Source organism: Mizuhopecten yessoensis, unplaced genomic scaffold (assembly GCF_002113885.1).
Source record: "Mizuhopecten yessoensis strain PY_sf001 unplaced genomic scaffold, ASM211388v2 scaffold11019, whole genome shotgun sequence".
NCBI lineage: Eukaryota > Metazoa > Mollusca > Bivalvia > Pectinida > Pectinidae > Mizuhopecten > Mizuhopecten yessoensis.
The window spans coordinates 457,909-475,979 of record NW_018408838.1 but is presented as its reverse complement, the minus strand read 5'-3'; the positions used below and the strand labels follow the sequence as shown (position 1 = coordinate 475,979).

Below are 18,071 nucleotides of genomic sequence, written 5' to 3'. Positions count from 1 at the left end.
ATAATATGACACATGATACAATTCATACAATAACAACCCATTTCAATAATTCTTTTAGCTAAATTATTTTAGATATTAAGTAGCTTCATTACTCTTTGTATAAATTTACTTACTTTTGTTAAGAGTACCGTGTTACAAATTGAGAACATTCCTTTCATTTTGATATAAGTTGGGTTGACATAATAATAATTTGGTATATAAAGTTGTCTAAGAGCTACAACAGATACATTAGTACATTGGTAGAAGTAGTGGTATTCGTCCCCAACACAGTTATTACATAGGGGACATAACCTTTCCTCGCTTGGGACTCTGTTCCATCTTCCTGTTTCTATAGGAAATTTTATATTTGATGTTCTAAATTTACATATTACTTTTCGATCATTACGATTTAGCTTTGAAGATATGGTTCAATATTAAACAGAAATTTGAATAAGGCGTAAACTTGCCCTCGCGAGGAGGTTTCAACATCATGAAACCAAAGAATGAATTGATCGCATAATCTCTGCTTAATGATAATTTTCAAGCATTGTCTATTAATTGTACATGATATTTGGAAAGTCCATAAATTATTAAATCCAGTATTGTTTAAAATATCTCGTATTTACGTTAACCATTTAAAACTTAATAAAGAATTCTGGTGCAAATTATACATTAACTTATACATTACACTTGATAATTTCGATCCACCCGTTACCGTACCATATAATTTGGGGTGCTCTTCCGAATGTTAAGAATTTCCTTACAAAACTGTAAATGTATTTTTTTGGTACATTTTGTATTTTCATAACCCCAGATTTCACATCCATATAATAAAATAGGTGACACAAGTGCATCAAATAATTTCAGTTGAAGATCTACAGGAATAGAAATATTTCTAATCTTAATGTCAGAGGTCTACTCAATACACAACTACTACAGTCGGACTGTTAGAGGTCTACTCAATACACAAATACTACAGTCGAACTGTCAGAGGTCTACTCGATACACAACTACTACAGTCGTACTGTCAGAGGTCTACTCTATACACAACTACTACAGGCCGCTCAATACACAACTACTATAGTCGGATTGTCAGAGGTTTCCTCAATACACAACTACTCCAGTCGGTCTGTTAGAGGTCTACTCAATACACAGCTACTACAGTCGGACTGTCCGAGGCCTACTCAATACACAACTTCTACAGTCGGACTGTCATAGGTCTACTCAATACACAGCTACTACAGTCGGACTGTCCGAGGCCTACTCAATACACAACTTCTACAGTCGGACTGTCAAAGGTCTACTCAATACACAACTAGTACAGTCGGACCCGTCAGAGGTCTACTTACTACACAACTACTACAGTCTCACTGTCAGAGGTCTACTTAATACACAACTACTACTACACAACTACTACAGTCAGACTGGCAGAGGTCTACTCAATACCCAACTACTACAGTCTGATTGTCAGAGGTCTACTCATTACACAACTACTACAGTCCTACTGTCAGAGGTCTACTCATTACACAACTACTACAGTAGGACTGTCAGAGGTCTACTCGATACACAACTACTACAGGCGGACTGTCAGAGGTCTAAGGTCTACTCAATACACAAATACTACAGTCGAACTGTCAGAGGTCTACAGTCGGACTTTCAGAGGTCTACTTAATACCCAACTACTACAGTCGGACTGTCCGAGGCCTACTCAATACACAACTCCTACAGTCGGTCTGTTAGAGGTCTACCCAATACACAACTACTAAAGTCCTACTGTCAGAGGTCTACTTAATACCCAACTACTACAGTCGGATTGTCAGAGGTCTACTCATTACACAACTACTACAGTCCGACTGTCAGAGGTCTACTCTATACACAACTACTACAGAGTCGGACTGTCAGAGGGCTACTTAATACACAACTACTACAATCGGACTGTCAGAGGTCTAGTCAATACACAACTACCACAGTCGGACTGTCAGAGGTGTACTCAATACACAACTACGACAGTCGGATTGTCAGAGGTTTCCTCAATACACAACTACTAAAGTCCTACTGTCAGAGGTCTACTCTATACACAACTACTACAGTCGGACTGTCAGAGGTCTACTCAATACACAACTACCAAAGTCGGACTGTCAGATGTCTACTCAATACACAACTACTACAGTCGGTCTGTTAGAGGTCTACTCAATACACAACTACTACAGTCGAACTGTCAGAGGTCTACTCAATACATAACTACTACTGTCGGACTGTCAGAGGTCTACTCAATACACAACTACTACAGTCGGACTGTCAGAGGTCTACTCAATACACAACTACTACAGTCGGACTGTCAGAGGTCTACTCAATACACAACTACTACAGTCGGACTGTTAGAGGTCTACTCAATACACAACTTCTACAGTCCGACTGTCAGAGGTCTACTCAATACACAACTACTACAGTCGGACTGTCAGAGGTCTACTCACAATACACAACTACTACAGTCCGACTGTCAGAGGTCTACTCATTACACAACTACTACAGTCGGACTGTCAAAGGTCTACTCAATACACAACTACTATAGTCGTACTGTCAGAGGTCTACACAATACACAACTACTACAGTCGGACTGTCCGAGGTCTACTCAATACACAACTACTACAGTCAGACTGTCAGAGGTCTACTCAATACACAACTACTACAGTCGGACTGTCAGAGTTCTAATCAATACACAACTACTATAGTCGTACTGTCAGAGGTCTACTCAATACACAACTACTACAGTCGGACTGTCAGAGGTCTACTCAATACACAACTACTACAGTCGGACTGTCAGAGGTCTACTCAATACACAATTACTACAGTCGGACTGTCAGAGGTCTACTTAATAACAACTACTACTGTCGGACTGTCAGAGGTCTACTCAATACACAACTACTACAGTCGGACTGTCAAAGGTCTACTCAATACACAACTACTACAGTCGGACTGTCAGAGGTCTACCCAATACACAAATACTGCAGTCGGACTGTCAGAGGTCAACTTAATACACAACTACTACAGTCGGACTGTCAGAGGTCTACTCAATACACAAATACTGCAGTCGGACTGTCAGAGGTCAACTTAATACACAACTACTACAGTCGGACTGTCAGAGGTCTACTTAATACACAACTACTACAGTCGGACTTTCAGAGGTATACTCAATACACAACTACTACAGTCGGACTGTCAGAGGTCTACTCAATACACAACTACTACAGTCGGACTGTCAGAGGTCTACTCAATACACAACTACTACAGTCGGACTGTCAGAGGTCTACTCAATACACAACTACTACAGTCGGACTGTCAGAGGTCTACTCAATACACAACTACTACAGTCCGACTGTTAGAGGTCTGGCCAATACACAACTACTACTGTCCGACTGTCCAAGGGCTACTGAATACACAACTACTACAGTCCGACTGTCAGAGGTCTACTCAATACACAACTACAATAGTACGACTTTCAGATGTCTACTGAATAAACAACTACTACAGTCCGACTGTCAGAGGTCTACTCAATAAACAACTACTACAGTCCTACTGTCAGAGGTCTACTCAATACACAACTACTACAGTCCGACTGTTAGAGGTCTCGCCAATACACAACTACTCCAGTCTGATTGTCCAGGGGCTACTGAATACACAACTACTTCAGTCGGACTGTCAGAGGTCTACTCAATACACAACTACTACAGTCGGACTGACAGAGGTCTACTCAATACACAACTACTACAGTCGGACTGTCAGAGGTCTACTCAATACACAACTACTACAGTCGGACTGTTAGAGGTCTACTCAATACACAACTACTACAGTCCGAGTGTCAGATGTCTACTCAATACAAAACGACTACAGCCAGACTCTCAGAGCTTCGCTGAATGCACACAAACAGTTTTGTCATATACAATGCAGTTTTATATAAAATGTGTTATCTGATAATATTCTTTCAATAAACAACCCGAAAGACTGTTGTAATAAGTAAAAGTTTTATTAGTAAAATGGTGTGTTGAAAATAAGCGTTATTTCTTGTGAAGTAGTTATATCATATAACAATTAATTCTGTTTTCCTTGTTGTTCCGGATAAGTTTTGTAGCACCTATATATGAACGTATAGCAAACAAGAGAGGATAGGCCTCGTGGGTACATAGCACGGACAGCCGATACTGGGTGTGGTGAGCACAACAATAGCACGGACAGCGGATAATGGGTGTGGTGAGCACAACAATTGCACGGACAGCCGATAATGGGTGTGGTGAGCACAACAATAGCACGGAGGGTCAGAATTGGCGTGTTTGTGGTTAGGTGGAAGAGGGGGCATAATATAGAGCGCAATGTTGATAATTAGTGTTAATTCGTGGTTGGAGCGGAGAAGGACGTACAGCTATTGTTTTGCAATATCAGGCAGGAATAGGTGTACTGGAAAGACACAATTAGACAATTATAAAGGAACATAATAGACAGGGTGGAGAATAATTGAGATGTGGTGATATTACGCCTTCGGCAACACGGATGCCCAAAAGTCCACTCTGTCTTTGTATAGTCTCTCTTCAGTACTTATCGTTGTGTTCAGACTTATATAACGGCCATCTTGGACATTGTATTCTGGCCACTGGACCTTCACTGCTAGCCCTGTGTTGGGGTTTCTGAAAAAGCATGTAAGCATAATCAATCACTTCATCTTTACAATGTTTATTAAAACATGTTATTATATCAAACAAGATCAATTCAGAACGATGACAGTTTTAAGTGGAAATTCAATACTCGGGCTCCAGGACTTCCAAGGGATGACGATTCTTAACTTTGACATAAGTACTGCTGTTGGAGACAATTCTAAATTCAGACACAAGGGCTGTGGTTATATCACAATCCTAAACTAATGGATGATATACGAAATCCAATCAATAGATGATTTACCCGTCCCTTTTTTTTGTTTACTTTGACCATAAATAGTTTTGCCATGTGTTTAACTCTGATCCTGTTTTCTATGGTTAAGTGCTGCCCTATACTGGACCAGTAATACTTTCGTTTTTGATATGAACTTCAGTACTATACTCAATATCTGTTTTCGACCATGAAAGTTGAAAATGTTATTTATCGTCACATGTAGAACTTACCCTGTCCTTGCAAAGTTGGACCAGTAAGACATCATCTGTTCCGCCAGGTTTTTGTCTAAGGAACCGATGTCTGGGTATCGTATTATCCCGAACAGGAAGGCTACCTCCCCAGCGTGACCTGCTCCAGTAAACCATTTGGGATATGGAAAACCGAAACCGTACTTGCTCTTTCGAGATAACAGCCACTGGTAAGTACGTCCAATGCCACCAACATGTGCGTTCAGCGTCAATACGCCGGGTGTGAAGAAGAAGATGTCGGTATACAAGTTAACAGCAAGTCGACTCTGGTCGACACCATCCCCACTCGCGGACTTGTATCTGGAACAAGCAACATACCTAAGGGTGCGATTGTTATTGAAGAACTCCTTCACTATGGTTTCGATGACGTCATCACACAATATCCTGTAAGGGATTCCCTCCGATATATTAAAATGATTTGGTTTTTGAAAGGAATAAAGCGGCTCCTGAAAAAGGAGAGATCCTTCTGAATTCACATCACCGTCTACGTAATCAAGCGATCGGAAAAACTGCATCCCTGGACTTAAAGGGTCGTTTAAGATTTTTGCAGGATTTTCTGTGATGAATTCACCATCTACAACAGGTGCCAGGGGCAGTGCGAAGTGCAGATGGTGTTTGTCACTAAATGTTATATTAGCAACATTGACAGAGACCTCGAGCAACTCCTGGGAGCTTTTTGTTCGCATGCATTGTAAAAACTTGGCACTGTTTTCTACATCAAAACATTTAACAAAAAGGCCCATTCCAATTTGTGAGTATTTTGCTAATTTACTTTGCGCGACGGCAAAAAACGAATTAGCTGTGCCACTATGAGACATGGCCCTCTTGAACAAGCCCTTGTTGATAGGAGATATAGAATGAATAGCAACACTAAATCCGCCTGCAGATTCCCCAAAGATAGTTATAAGGTTGGGATCGCCACCAAATGCCTGAATGTTGGCCTTGGCCCACTGCATAGCGAGTCGTTGGTCCCACAGTCCGAAGTTTCCGGGACAGTTGGAGTCCCCCGTCGTAAGGAAGCCCCAGATACCGAGTCGGTAGTTGATGGTAACCACTAGCTGATCGCCGTGAATAGAAAGATAGGAACCGTCATAAAACATTCCAGTGCCTTCCACATAGCTCCCGCCATGGATGTAGAGCATCACAGGTTTCTTGCTACTCTCAGTCGTATTAGGTGGCACGTACACATTCAGCACCAAACAGTCCTCAGATAATATTTTATTGGGTAGTAAGGGATCGTCCGGATTAATGATAGTCTGCATACAGTTTGGTCCGAAGTATGTGGCGTTGAGAGTGTCTGTCCATGGCGCCATTGGTTGCGGCTTGGCGAATCGGAGATCCCCAACAGGGGGTTTGGCATACGGAATCCGGCGGAACTGGTATACGAAGCTATTCAATGTTGTTATATCGACCTTTAGACCCATCATCTTCCCCGAGGGAGTCTGTATGGTTTTCGTCTCCATACTCTCCGTTAGTGTTGAAGCAATTGTAAGTATACATGTTAGCTGTAACAGCCACGTAGCGCCGGTCATCGTGAGGTTTGATCTTATTCTGAAAAAGAAAAAGGGAAAATCTTGAGGTTCTAAATTAATTTGAATAATATTTGAATTAAGACATTGTTACCCAGGACAGATCAAAGAAACGTATCGTGACTGTGGAACATACTTTTGACAATCATCGAAGTCTAAACTATCGATTTTCCTTGTTATATACATTTTACTTCGCGAGATACAACAGAGTAACCGTTTTATATTTGACCGACGGGACTATGCATCCTCACACCTTTCGTTTCAGAAATGCTACAAGATGTATTCTGCTGTAGTAACTTTTTTCAATCCCTTATTCATCTGGAGTTTTTGCATAATTATATTTGGGAAAGAACACTTTCTTTCATGTGATGTTGAAATAATATATTCATCAGCCAGATTGTAAGAATAATCGAATATTTTGTGAAAAGATTGATGTAAAATAGAGGATTTTTCCTTCTTATTGTCCTTGCATACCAACATTTTTCAAAATATGAAGTGGTGTTATTTCAGATATGTATGCGAAAATTCAGTCCAAAAAAAGTGGTGAAAAGTATTTATTTCGCACAACAGAGTACCATGTAAACACAAAAAGGTGAGGGCTTAAGACACCTCCCTGGCGTCCACCAGAAAGCAATGCAGATGAGTACAGGTAATTGGTAATGAGATTGGTTGTAAGCCTACAATGAACCTTTCAGTGCAAGTTAGGTAACAAACATTTCCGAATTCAGGTTCGCTTCATCACTTTGCATGATTGGTAAAGACTTTGTTAACAATCAATTTGAGATCAAATGTAATAGCCTTGTCATTTTGTTTAGATTTTTTTCTTATACATTTTGCAATCATTTTTTATACATTTTATCATCAGAGTTTTGTTTTTATATTGCTTTTAGGGGATATATCATATTCATTTGTTAATATTCATCTCATAAGGAAAAGTAAATGTATTTGAGGAGGTTGCCATTGCATCTTCGAGAAATCTTGTAAATGTAAAGGTACAAGAAATGTAAAATAATCCACAATATGAACGGCTTTTGGATAAACTGACTAAAAAAGGCATACATTGCTCAAATGAAGACGTAATATTTGTCCGAAGTACTATATAAGGTATCTGTGCAAAAGAGACACTGACATAGAACTTTTGAAAGATGAAAATACTAGAGTTTTCCCCTCTTAACAATCATGGACCTGCTTAACGGGTCCTGTTCACCAAAAAAATGTGTCTTTGCTTTATTAATTTTAATTCGAAGAGAAACAACCCCACACTTCTGCCAAAACGTGACAGGCATTAGCTAATTTCCACACACAAATTGTGATTTCTCCGTCATCACGTGTATGCTCATGTTCATATCATTGGCAAAGACCTGAAGGGAAAAAAGCCTTTGAATCCTCAATTATTAAGTAAGTCGTCTGACAAAAATGATGACCTTAAAGAAGTGTCGTACATCTTATCGAAGAATCAATCAGCCTCCGCTCTAAATTGTTCTCTCTTAGATAACCTGGCTGCAAAGCTTGGACAGGTTTGTCCAAAGAACAGTTTCTCAAAATCCATTCGTACTTGGTTCCATTTCTTTATTTTTCTGCAGATACCAAAACTACACAAAATACTGTTTCACTGTTTTGGGTTAAGATGAAAAACGATATATCGTGGTATCAGAGTTCCGTTTTTGTTTGAATTTCTCTGTCTAGTATTTCAAAAACCTTTCACTCTGTAGTACAAGCATTGCACAAATCAATAGTTAGAGTGTTTCTTGGTCCTAACAATTTGAGTATCGAACATATCATTTTACACAATACTGTATTCTCAGAAACATTCTTTGAAAACAGAATGACTGCCAAGCTAGATGGTACATATATTTAGATTTAAAAAAGAGTGCTTACCATAAGTTTCGGGGAATGTCTTACTGTGGCCAGAGGAAACGTAATTATCTATGCAAGCATTACAAAAAAAACACATCATAGACAAGCTCATATAGTTGGAGCAAGACGACAATGTTGTCGTTGATCGTGGTATGAATACCATTTTGCCCTCATATCGTAAGCCTGGTCAGTGGCAACACTCTGATAAACAGGCTAAAATTGACAGGACAGTCACTAAAGCCCGATGGACTGTAGATTATTATCATGACCGTATTAAGCATTTGACATTTTTTAAACTCAACTAATATCAAATTGTTTTATGGATATTATTGAGAAAGTGCTAAATATGGAGACCAGTTTATCAAACATCACCGGAAACTGACAGAAAAGACAGTACCTTTTCAAAGGCTCAATTTGGAGTATTTGAAGACTATAACGTGCAGCACCTACCAGTTATCATTAGCTCCAGGCTATATCAGTGAACATCTTGGTGATGGTGGAGATTAGGAAATATGGGTGTATCAGCACTCTCAATGCCTCATCCGTTGTCAGGCACAAGAGCCAGACTAAATATACTGTTTTGATTCAATACAGCATGAAACAAAATGACAATAACCCAATAAAAATTACTACTGCATATGCCAAGTTGGTCAAAGATCTATGGAGATTTGTGTTCATGCATGAAGTATACTTTATTATATTTGCTATCATAGCAATCTTCAAAATCCAGAACAAGGGCTAAAAAGTTCCGACAAATCTTGAAATAAGTTATATTCGTGTGAATCTAGAATCACCAGTTTGAAAACAAGCTCAAAGATTCGAATTATTTTTCTCTTCCTAATTTTTTTCAAGTCTCTCTTTAGAAAACGTTTCATACTCCTGCATCTTACAAAACATTATCTGTAAATGTCATCAGCTGTTAATAGGACGTCTGACTTTAAAATTTAGGTAAAAAAAAACAAAGTAACGAACAAACACACCATTTCTGAATTCCATTGATATTGCAAGAAAATTGTCTGGGATTCTGATAACTGATTGGGCACTAGACTGCATGTTTTGGTGGCCATATTGAAAAGGAATAAACCAACAAATCTTTTCCAGACATCTCTGTTCATCAAATATGTTTTGTTCTTTTCTGACAGTTTTCAGTCACAATGATTAGACTATCAACATGCATCTAGCCATGAATTATGAAGTTTAGACCATATAGTCATTTGATCCCCTCTTTGAATATGTTCAAAACCTAGTCCATCTGTAATCAAAATATGTTTGTTATACAAAAGTTGTAAGATATTTTTATTCTAAGATGAACACATTTTTTGTCTGTAAAACATCTTTGTTTGAGATGGCTTCTGGTTGTTGATTTATCTGTAAATATCCGATACCTCACCATAGCAAGGGTTTTTACATGTATATTGTAGCATATGATCCCTAGTTTTGGTAGCATCATAATTGATCCTTCAATTCATTGTTAGTTTGACAACATTCGTGTTTTGGGGAAAATTCGGACCTTTTGAGAATTTCGATTTTATTCTTGATACGGTGTAGGTCTACACCTACTACATGCGTAAGTCTGCCTGTGTGGCACTTTGTCCCGGTCAAATCTCTTCCATCTTTGCCAAATGTTTTGTTCGAGTACTAATTTGGATAACGGAATGTCTCGTACCCTACTATATACAGTACAGAGTTACGGCTATTTGTTTATATTAAATACTAGTGTTTGGTCCCCTAACAAATTAAAACTTTGGGAAGGTAGTGATATTAAAATATGTCTGATCCCACTGCACTGCTATATAACACTGACGACGTGTAGTTCACTGCGTATCGTAACCAAAGACTTCGGACTTCAATTGTAGTCTCTGACTGAAATATAGACGTCGACAAACAACTGTGAGCAATACTCTGAGTTTATCAGTGGTGTCGAATTCAGGGACACGTAAGCACTTACTATCTTGTGATGATGCTATCGTGCCTGACCTTACCCTCGTACTATCAGCTTTAGTTTGTATAACCCATTGTTATTGTCGATAAGTGGACTTAATCATTTACGTTAATATTTGATTAAAGGTCATGTTTGACAACCAATTAAACATGTATACACAAACTTTTATAGTATATATTCAGAAAGATGAATCCCTTATATGAGATTTTTTCTTTTACTTCAATAATTGAAAATAAAGCTCCAAAAAGGACAAATCGTTTGAGTGAACATCGGCATTTCTGTACAGAAGGTATATTACTGGTTATTATGCAGTTTTCAATCGGGAAAATCTATGAAGCATATTTATATTTGATCTTTTGGAACGAATAACATTGACGTCGCCGTTAAGAGTGCTCCTGTATGCAGGTCCTATAGGAATGTAGTGTTGATATAGATATCGGCAAACTAGTCAACTGTAAATGGTCGTCACAATTAAGGTAGGTCCAACCCCCATGTGACGCATCTTGTTTCGTTTTATTCTTAAAATTATCAAACAATATTTAAAGTGCAAGAAACGTCCATAAAACACCTGACTACGTTCCAAACCAGGGTATCTAGATTAAAAGGGCCCTCAGGCGCTATTATTTTAGAAGAAAATCGATTCCTTTATCAAATCTTCATCCAAAAAAACACATTGAAGTCAATGATAAAATGCATGATTAATATTTAAACGATATATAATTAATTTAGATATCATGTGAAAAAGTTGTTCCGGGCTATAAAACATGATGTAAGCTTTTTTACACTGTACGTCGTAAAATGGTAAAAATCTAAAAGCTGAACTACTTCCACATTGAATGTACATTTATGAATTATACATGTAACTCCTTTGACAGAGGACAAAACTCACCCTTCCCCACATAAACAAGTGTTCGTATCCTCCAATCCAGACTGTGACGTCACACGAGGGTAGTATACCATTAACAGTCATGTTACAATTATGCCATTACATGTTGAAACTTATATTGTTTGAAATGTTCGTGCTCACGGTCTGACATTATAACGTCGAGGCTTGTGTCCTGGCATAAGGTTTGTATGCTCATGTTATGTAATTTACCTTGATAGGCATGTTTTGATATAGGTTTTCATTCTCATGTAATATAATAAGCTTTAATGCACATGTTTTTTATGCCAATGTTATGTCATAACCCTTGATACACATGTTGAAATTATATAATTTTGTGCTCTTTTTATGTCATAAACTTTGATGCGCATGTTCTGTTATTAGCTTTTTATGCTCATATTATGTCATAAACCTTTATGCTCAATGTTCTGTCTTAGCTTTTTATGCTCATTTCATGCCATAACCCTTGATACACATGTTTTTATTTCAAATTTATACACTCATGTTATGTCATTAACATTGATGTGCATGTTGTGTCATTATCTTTTCATGCTGATGTTTTGACATTAACCTTAATTGACAATTTCTGTCGTCATCCTTCACGCTGATGATAAAAATAATACGCGTCATTTGCTTAACTATAAATAACTACACGAAATAGAAATAAAACAAAACTGTTCAGCATTTTACAAATATAATCATTAAAGCGTAACATAACAATAAGTCATAAAACGTATACAAGTTAATCTAGCATTAAGTCGAAAACATACACAAGCATAAATACAAGTGGTTGTGACGATATCTATATTTATCTTTAGTTATCTTATATTCATCTTTAACCGCTGTTTAGATTTTACTGTATGGGTAATGTGGCTAAATTTATAACATCGTGATGTAATCATTTTCATCTTCGTAAATGATGCCAAGTCTATCTTATCTTCCGAGTAAATATGCTAAGAAAAGAAACAAATCAAAATATGAAAACTATAATACTGTGCATACTGTGACAAATTACCTACCCCAGTTATGCCGGAGATCAGCAATTAGCTGTGTATCGTTGTCTGCGAAATGAGGGCGACTACAGGGAAGATAGCCCGGTTGTTAGCGATATGTGTGCATGCGCAAAGTTAGCAACATATTATTCACGTTTCCCAATTTACCCACGTGTACCTGAGGAAGAGTATTGAGTAACTGTGCTAGACATGTAATCAATACGTTACCACGTGTTAACGATGTGGAATATTGAGTTGCTATTTTAATTTATGCGTAACACGTGCGTCTGATGTAGAATGTTGAGTAACTACGTGACTAAATGCGTAACCACGTGTTTTTGATGTGGAATACTTAGGTATGATGTATATTTATGCGTAACACGTGCGTCTGATGTAGAATGTTGAGTAACTACGTGACTAAATGCGTAACCACGTGTTTTTGATGTGGAATACTTAGTTATGGTGTATATTAATGCGTAACACGTGCGTCTGATGTAGAAAATTGAGGAACTATGTGACTAAATGCGTAACCACGTGTTATTGATGTGGAATACTTAGTTATGATGTATATTAATGCGTAACACGTGCGTCTGATGTAGAATATTGAGTAACTATGTGACTAAATGCGTAACCATGTGTTTTTGATGTGGAATACTTAGTTATGATGTATATTAATGCGTAACACGTGCGTCTGATGTGCAGAATATTGTGTTGCAATGCTATTTAATGCATAATTATTAACTTGAATATTGCGTAACACGTGTTTCTGATGTAGGATATTTAGTAACTATGTGACTTTTAATGCGTAACACGTGTTTCTGATGTAGAGTATTTAGTAACTATGTGACCTTTAATGAGTACACGTGTTTCTGATGTAGAATAGTTGGTATGTATGTGACTTTTAATGCGTAACACGTGTTTCTGATGTGTAGAATATTGAGTAACTACATGTATGTTAATTAATACGTTACCACGTGTTTATGATCTGAAATATTGAGCTAAGATTTCACTAAATGCATAACCATGTGATTCCGATCTGGAATATGGTTGATTAATGCGTAACACTTGTTTCTAATATAGAATAGTGTGTGGCTATGTTAATCCATGCTTAACCACGCGTTTCTACGGAGCCCCCGAAGGGACATGGTAAAACATTTGCTAATACGTGCGCTCGAGTAACCAAACCGTGCGCACGGATTAGCAAACCGTGCGCACGAGTTACCAAACAGTGCGCACGAATTAACAAACCCGTACGCACGGTAATAAAAACTGACAAATATCTAATTTGCCATGCATTTATATATGTAATATGTATTATCAAATGTTCGCTCAACAAACAAGTCGAAAGACTGTTGTTACAATTAATTGTTTTATTGATAAAAGGGCAAGTGGATGATAATCGTTAAATCTGGTGAAGTAGTTATATAAAATTACAATCGATTCTGGTTTCTGTATTGTTTCGGATATGCTTTGCAGTGAACATATAACAGAATAGTAGACAATAGAGAAAAGGTGTGTGGGTTATAGCTATAGCAAGGAGGGTAGAAATTGGCGCGTGTAAATGGTTGGTTAGGGGAGAGGTCACATCTGTATCTGTGGTTGGGAGGAAGAAGCATAATATAGAAAGGAAGGTTAACAGTTGGTGTTTGTTCGTTAGTGGAGTGGGGGAGGGGGCACAGACATTGTTTTGCAATAAGAGGCGGGAAAAGATGTCATGGAAACACGCAATAAGACTCTCATAAAGAAATATGAAAGGCAGCGTGAAGAATAATGGAGGTGACGTGCTTTTACGCTTTCGGCAACACGGATACCCAAAAGTCGATTATGTCTTTGTATAGTCCCTCCTCGGAACTTATTGTCGCGTTCAGACTGATATATCGGCCATCTTGGACATTATATTCTGGCCACTGGACCTTCACTGCTAACCCTGTATTGGGGTTCCTGAAAAGCACGTAAGCATAATCAATCACTTCATCTTATTATGATTATATAAAGAGATTATTAAATCGATGACAGTTTTAGTTGGCAATTCAATACCGGGGCTCAAGAAATTCAACACGAGGACGATTCTTAACTTGGACACAAGTACTGCTGTTGGAGCAATTCTAAATTCAGACACATACAGATATACGAAATCTAGTCAGTAGATGATTTACCCCGTCCTTGCCTCGTTTGTTTAACCTTGACATTGACTAGAAGTTTTTGTCATATGTTTTACCTTAATCCTGCTTTCTATGGTTAAGTGCTTCACTGTACTTGACCAGTAGTACTTATGCCGTTTTTACGTAAGTACACATTTTCTGTTTTCTACCATTAACTTTCACAATATGACTTACTATTAAACGTAGAACCTACCCTGTCCTTGCAAAGTTGGACCAGTAAGACATCATCTGTTCCGCCAGGATTTTGTCTGAGGGTCCCGTGTCCGGGTCTCGTATTATCCCGAACAGGAAGGCTAACTCTCCAGCGTGACCTGCTCCAGTAAACCACTTGGGATATGGAAAACCGAAACCGTATTTGCTCTTTCGAGAAAACAGCCACTGGTAAGTACTTCTGGTGCCACCAGCATGTGCGTTCAGTGTCAATACGCCGGGTGTGAAGAAGAAGATGTCGCTAAACAAGTTAACAGCAAGTCGGCTTTGGTCGACACCATCCCCACTCGCGGACTTGTATCTGGAACAAGCAACATACCTAAGGGTGCGATTGTTATTGAAAAACTCCTTCACTATGGTTTCGATGACGTCATCACACAATATCCTATAAGGTATTCCCTCCGATATATTAAAATGATTTGGTTTCTGAAAGGAATAAAGCGGCTCCAGAAAAAGGAGAGATCCTTCGGAATTCACATCACCGTCTACGTAATCAAGCGATCGGAAAAACTGCATCCCTGGACTAGTAGGGTCGTTCAAGATTTTTGCAGGATTTTCTGTGATGAATTCACCATCTACAACAGGTGCCAGGGGCAGTGCGTAGTGCAGATGGTGTATGTCATTAAATGTTATATTAGCAACGTTGACAGAAACCACGAGCAACTCCTGGGAGCTCTTTGTTCGCATGCATTGTAAAAACTTGGCACTATTTTCTACATCAAAACACTTAACAAAAAGGCCCATTCCAATTTGTGCTAATTTAGCTAACTTACTTTGCGCGACGGCAAAAAACGAATTAGCTGTGCCACTATGAGACATGGCCCTCTTGAACAAGCCCTTGTTGATAGGCGATATAGAATGAATAGCAACACTAAAGCCGCCTGCAGATTCCCCAAAGATAGTAATAAGGTCGGGATCGCCACCAAATGCCTGAATGTTGGCCTTGGCCCACTGCATAGCTAGTCGTTGGTCCCACAGTCCGAAGTTTCCGGGACAGTTGGAGTCACCCGTCGTAAGGAAGCCCCAGATACCGAGTCGGTAGTTAATAGTAACCACTACCTGGTCGCCGTATATAGCAAGACAGGAACCGTCGTAAAGCATTCCAGCGCCTGCTATATAACTCCCGCCATGGATGTAGAGTATCACAGGTTTCTTGCTACTCTCAGTCGTATTAGGTGGCACGTAGACATTCAACACTAAACAGTCCTCAGATAATGTTTTGTTGGGGAGTAAGGGATCGTCCGGATTAATGATAGTCTGCATACAGTTCGGCCCGAAGTATGTGGCGTTGAGAGTGTCTGTCCATGGCGCCATTGGTTGCGGCTTGGCGAATCGGAGATCACCTATAGGGGGTTTGGCATACGGAATCCGGCGGAACTGGTATACGAAGCTATTCAATGTTGTTATATCGACCTTTAGACCCATCATCTTCCCCGAGGGAGTCTGTATAGTCTTCGTCTCCATACTCTCCGTTAGTGTTGAACTAATTGTAAGCATACACGTTAATTGTAACAGCCATGTAGCGGCAGTCATCGTGAGGTTTGACCCTATTCTGGAAGTAAAAACGAATTTACATTGTAATCCAGGACAGGTCAAACAAACGTATATGTGATTGTCGAATATATTTCCGGTGAGTATAATCATCTATATATCGATCTTCCTTGCCACATACGATATTGACTGTACAGAAAGAAGTAAATTAAACATTAAACATATGTTGAGAGTAAAGTGTTAAAACCATAACGTTTTGCATTTGAACAAACTACCACTGTTTTGTTTAGTATGATGACCTTTTTAAGGGCTTTTAGTGTTTGCAAATGTAACTTCATTTTTGTCATTTTTATATTAAATATCACGCTAGAAACCAGCTTTGAATATTTTATGTATTTTTTAAGGCATTTTATCAAATGAATGATATTATTGGTTTGTACTATATGCGTGAGTCTGCCCGTGTGCGACTTTGTCTGGGTAAAATCTCTGTCATTTTTGTCTAATTTTCGTGTGCGAGTACCGATTAGGACTGTGGAGTGTCTCGAGCCCCACATTGTTCGTGTTAAATACTGGTGTGTGCTGCGTATCTTACCCAGTGACATCGGACTTGGTGGTTATCAGTGGTGTCAAATTCAGGGACAGCTAAACACTTACTATCTTGTGATGATGCTATCACGTCTGGTCTTACCCTCATTCTATCAGCTTCAGCTTGTATAACATATTGTTATCATCGATATGTTGATAATATAAATCATTTACGTCAGACATAACCAATACTGTTTATAAACATTATAGTATCTATTTAAAGTAGTCAGCCCCTGTATGAGCAAGTGTGTATTGCTATAACCTTCACCTTCAATAATTGAAAATAAAATCTAAAAAAAGGATCATGCCTGTTTATGATGACGTTCCCAATCGTGAACCTCTGTGCAGCTTATTTATGTCATATCTTTTGTAACATACAAAGTGCTACTGTATACATGTCCTATTCGCAAACGTATTAACATGTATCAGCAAAATTGTCCAATGTAAATGATCGTCTCATTTAAGGTAGGTCCACCCTCGATGATTTATATGTGGCGCATCTTATTTGTTTAAATTTTACAATTATCAAACAATGTCTGAACGTGCTCATGATCTGTCATTACAACACCAATGCTTATGTCCTCCGTTAATCCTGATGCACATATACTGGCATAGGGTTGTCATGCGCATGCTATGTCATTAACCCTAATGTGCATGTTCTATTATTAGCTTTTTATGCTCATGCTTTGCCATGAACATTGATTTACATTTTTTGTCCTTCGGGCTAATGATATACATAATACACGGCATTTGCTTAGCTATACATAATTACACAGTACATCAAAAAAAACACCCATAGGCAAAGTACATGAATATATGAAAATTAATATAGAAATAGTTCATAAAGCATACACAAATGAATTTGACAATAAGTCACAAAACATACACTAGCATACACAGGACCCCAACACATAAGTGGTTGTGGACGCTGTATGATTTCTCTTTAACCGCTGATAAGCCTTATTTTACTAATCATTGATACTGTGGCTGTGCTGCACTGTGTTGCTTATTATACTATCTTACATTTTTAGTAACATGTTGAGTAAAGCAAAACAAAACAAAAATTTAAAATTATAATACCGTTCATGCTGAGACATATATTACCTACCCAAGTTATCCCGAAGATCAGCAATAATCGGTTTGTCGTTGTCTGCAAAGCGATAGCGACTACAGGGGAGATAACCAGGTTGTATATCCACATTTTCTATGTACCAACGTGTTTCTGATGTTGGAATATTGAGAGACTGTGTAAATGTATATGTACCCGCGTGTT

At 38.4% G+C, this 18,071-nt stretch overlaps 1 protein-coding gene across 1 annotated transcript; it reads right to left on the bottom strand.

Annotated features, from left to right (window-relative positions):
• Positions 1-4,006: 4,006 nt before the first annotated feature.
• Positions 4,007-18,007, bottom strand: LOC110464667. The gene is made up of 6 exons (XM_021520004.1): positions 17,907-18,007; positions 14,706-16,274; positions 14,141-14,291; positions 11,365-11,429; positions 5,130-6,698; positions 4,007-4,658 (listed from the first exon to the last, which is right to left on the bottom strand). The coding sequence occupies exons 2-6, from the start codon at positions 16,253-16,255 to the stop codon at positions 4,505-4,507; spliced, it is 3,489 nt and encodes a 1,162-aa protein (XP_021375679.1). The 5' UTR covers positions 16,256-16,274; positions 17,907-18,007; the 3' UTR covers positions 4,007-4,504.
• Between the last annotated feature and the right edge of the window lie 64 nt (positions 18,008-18,071).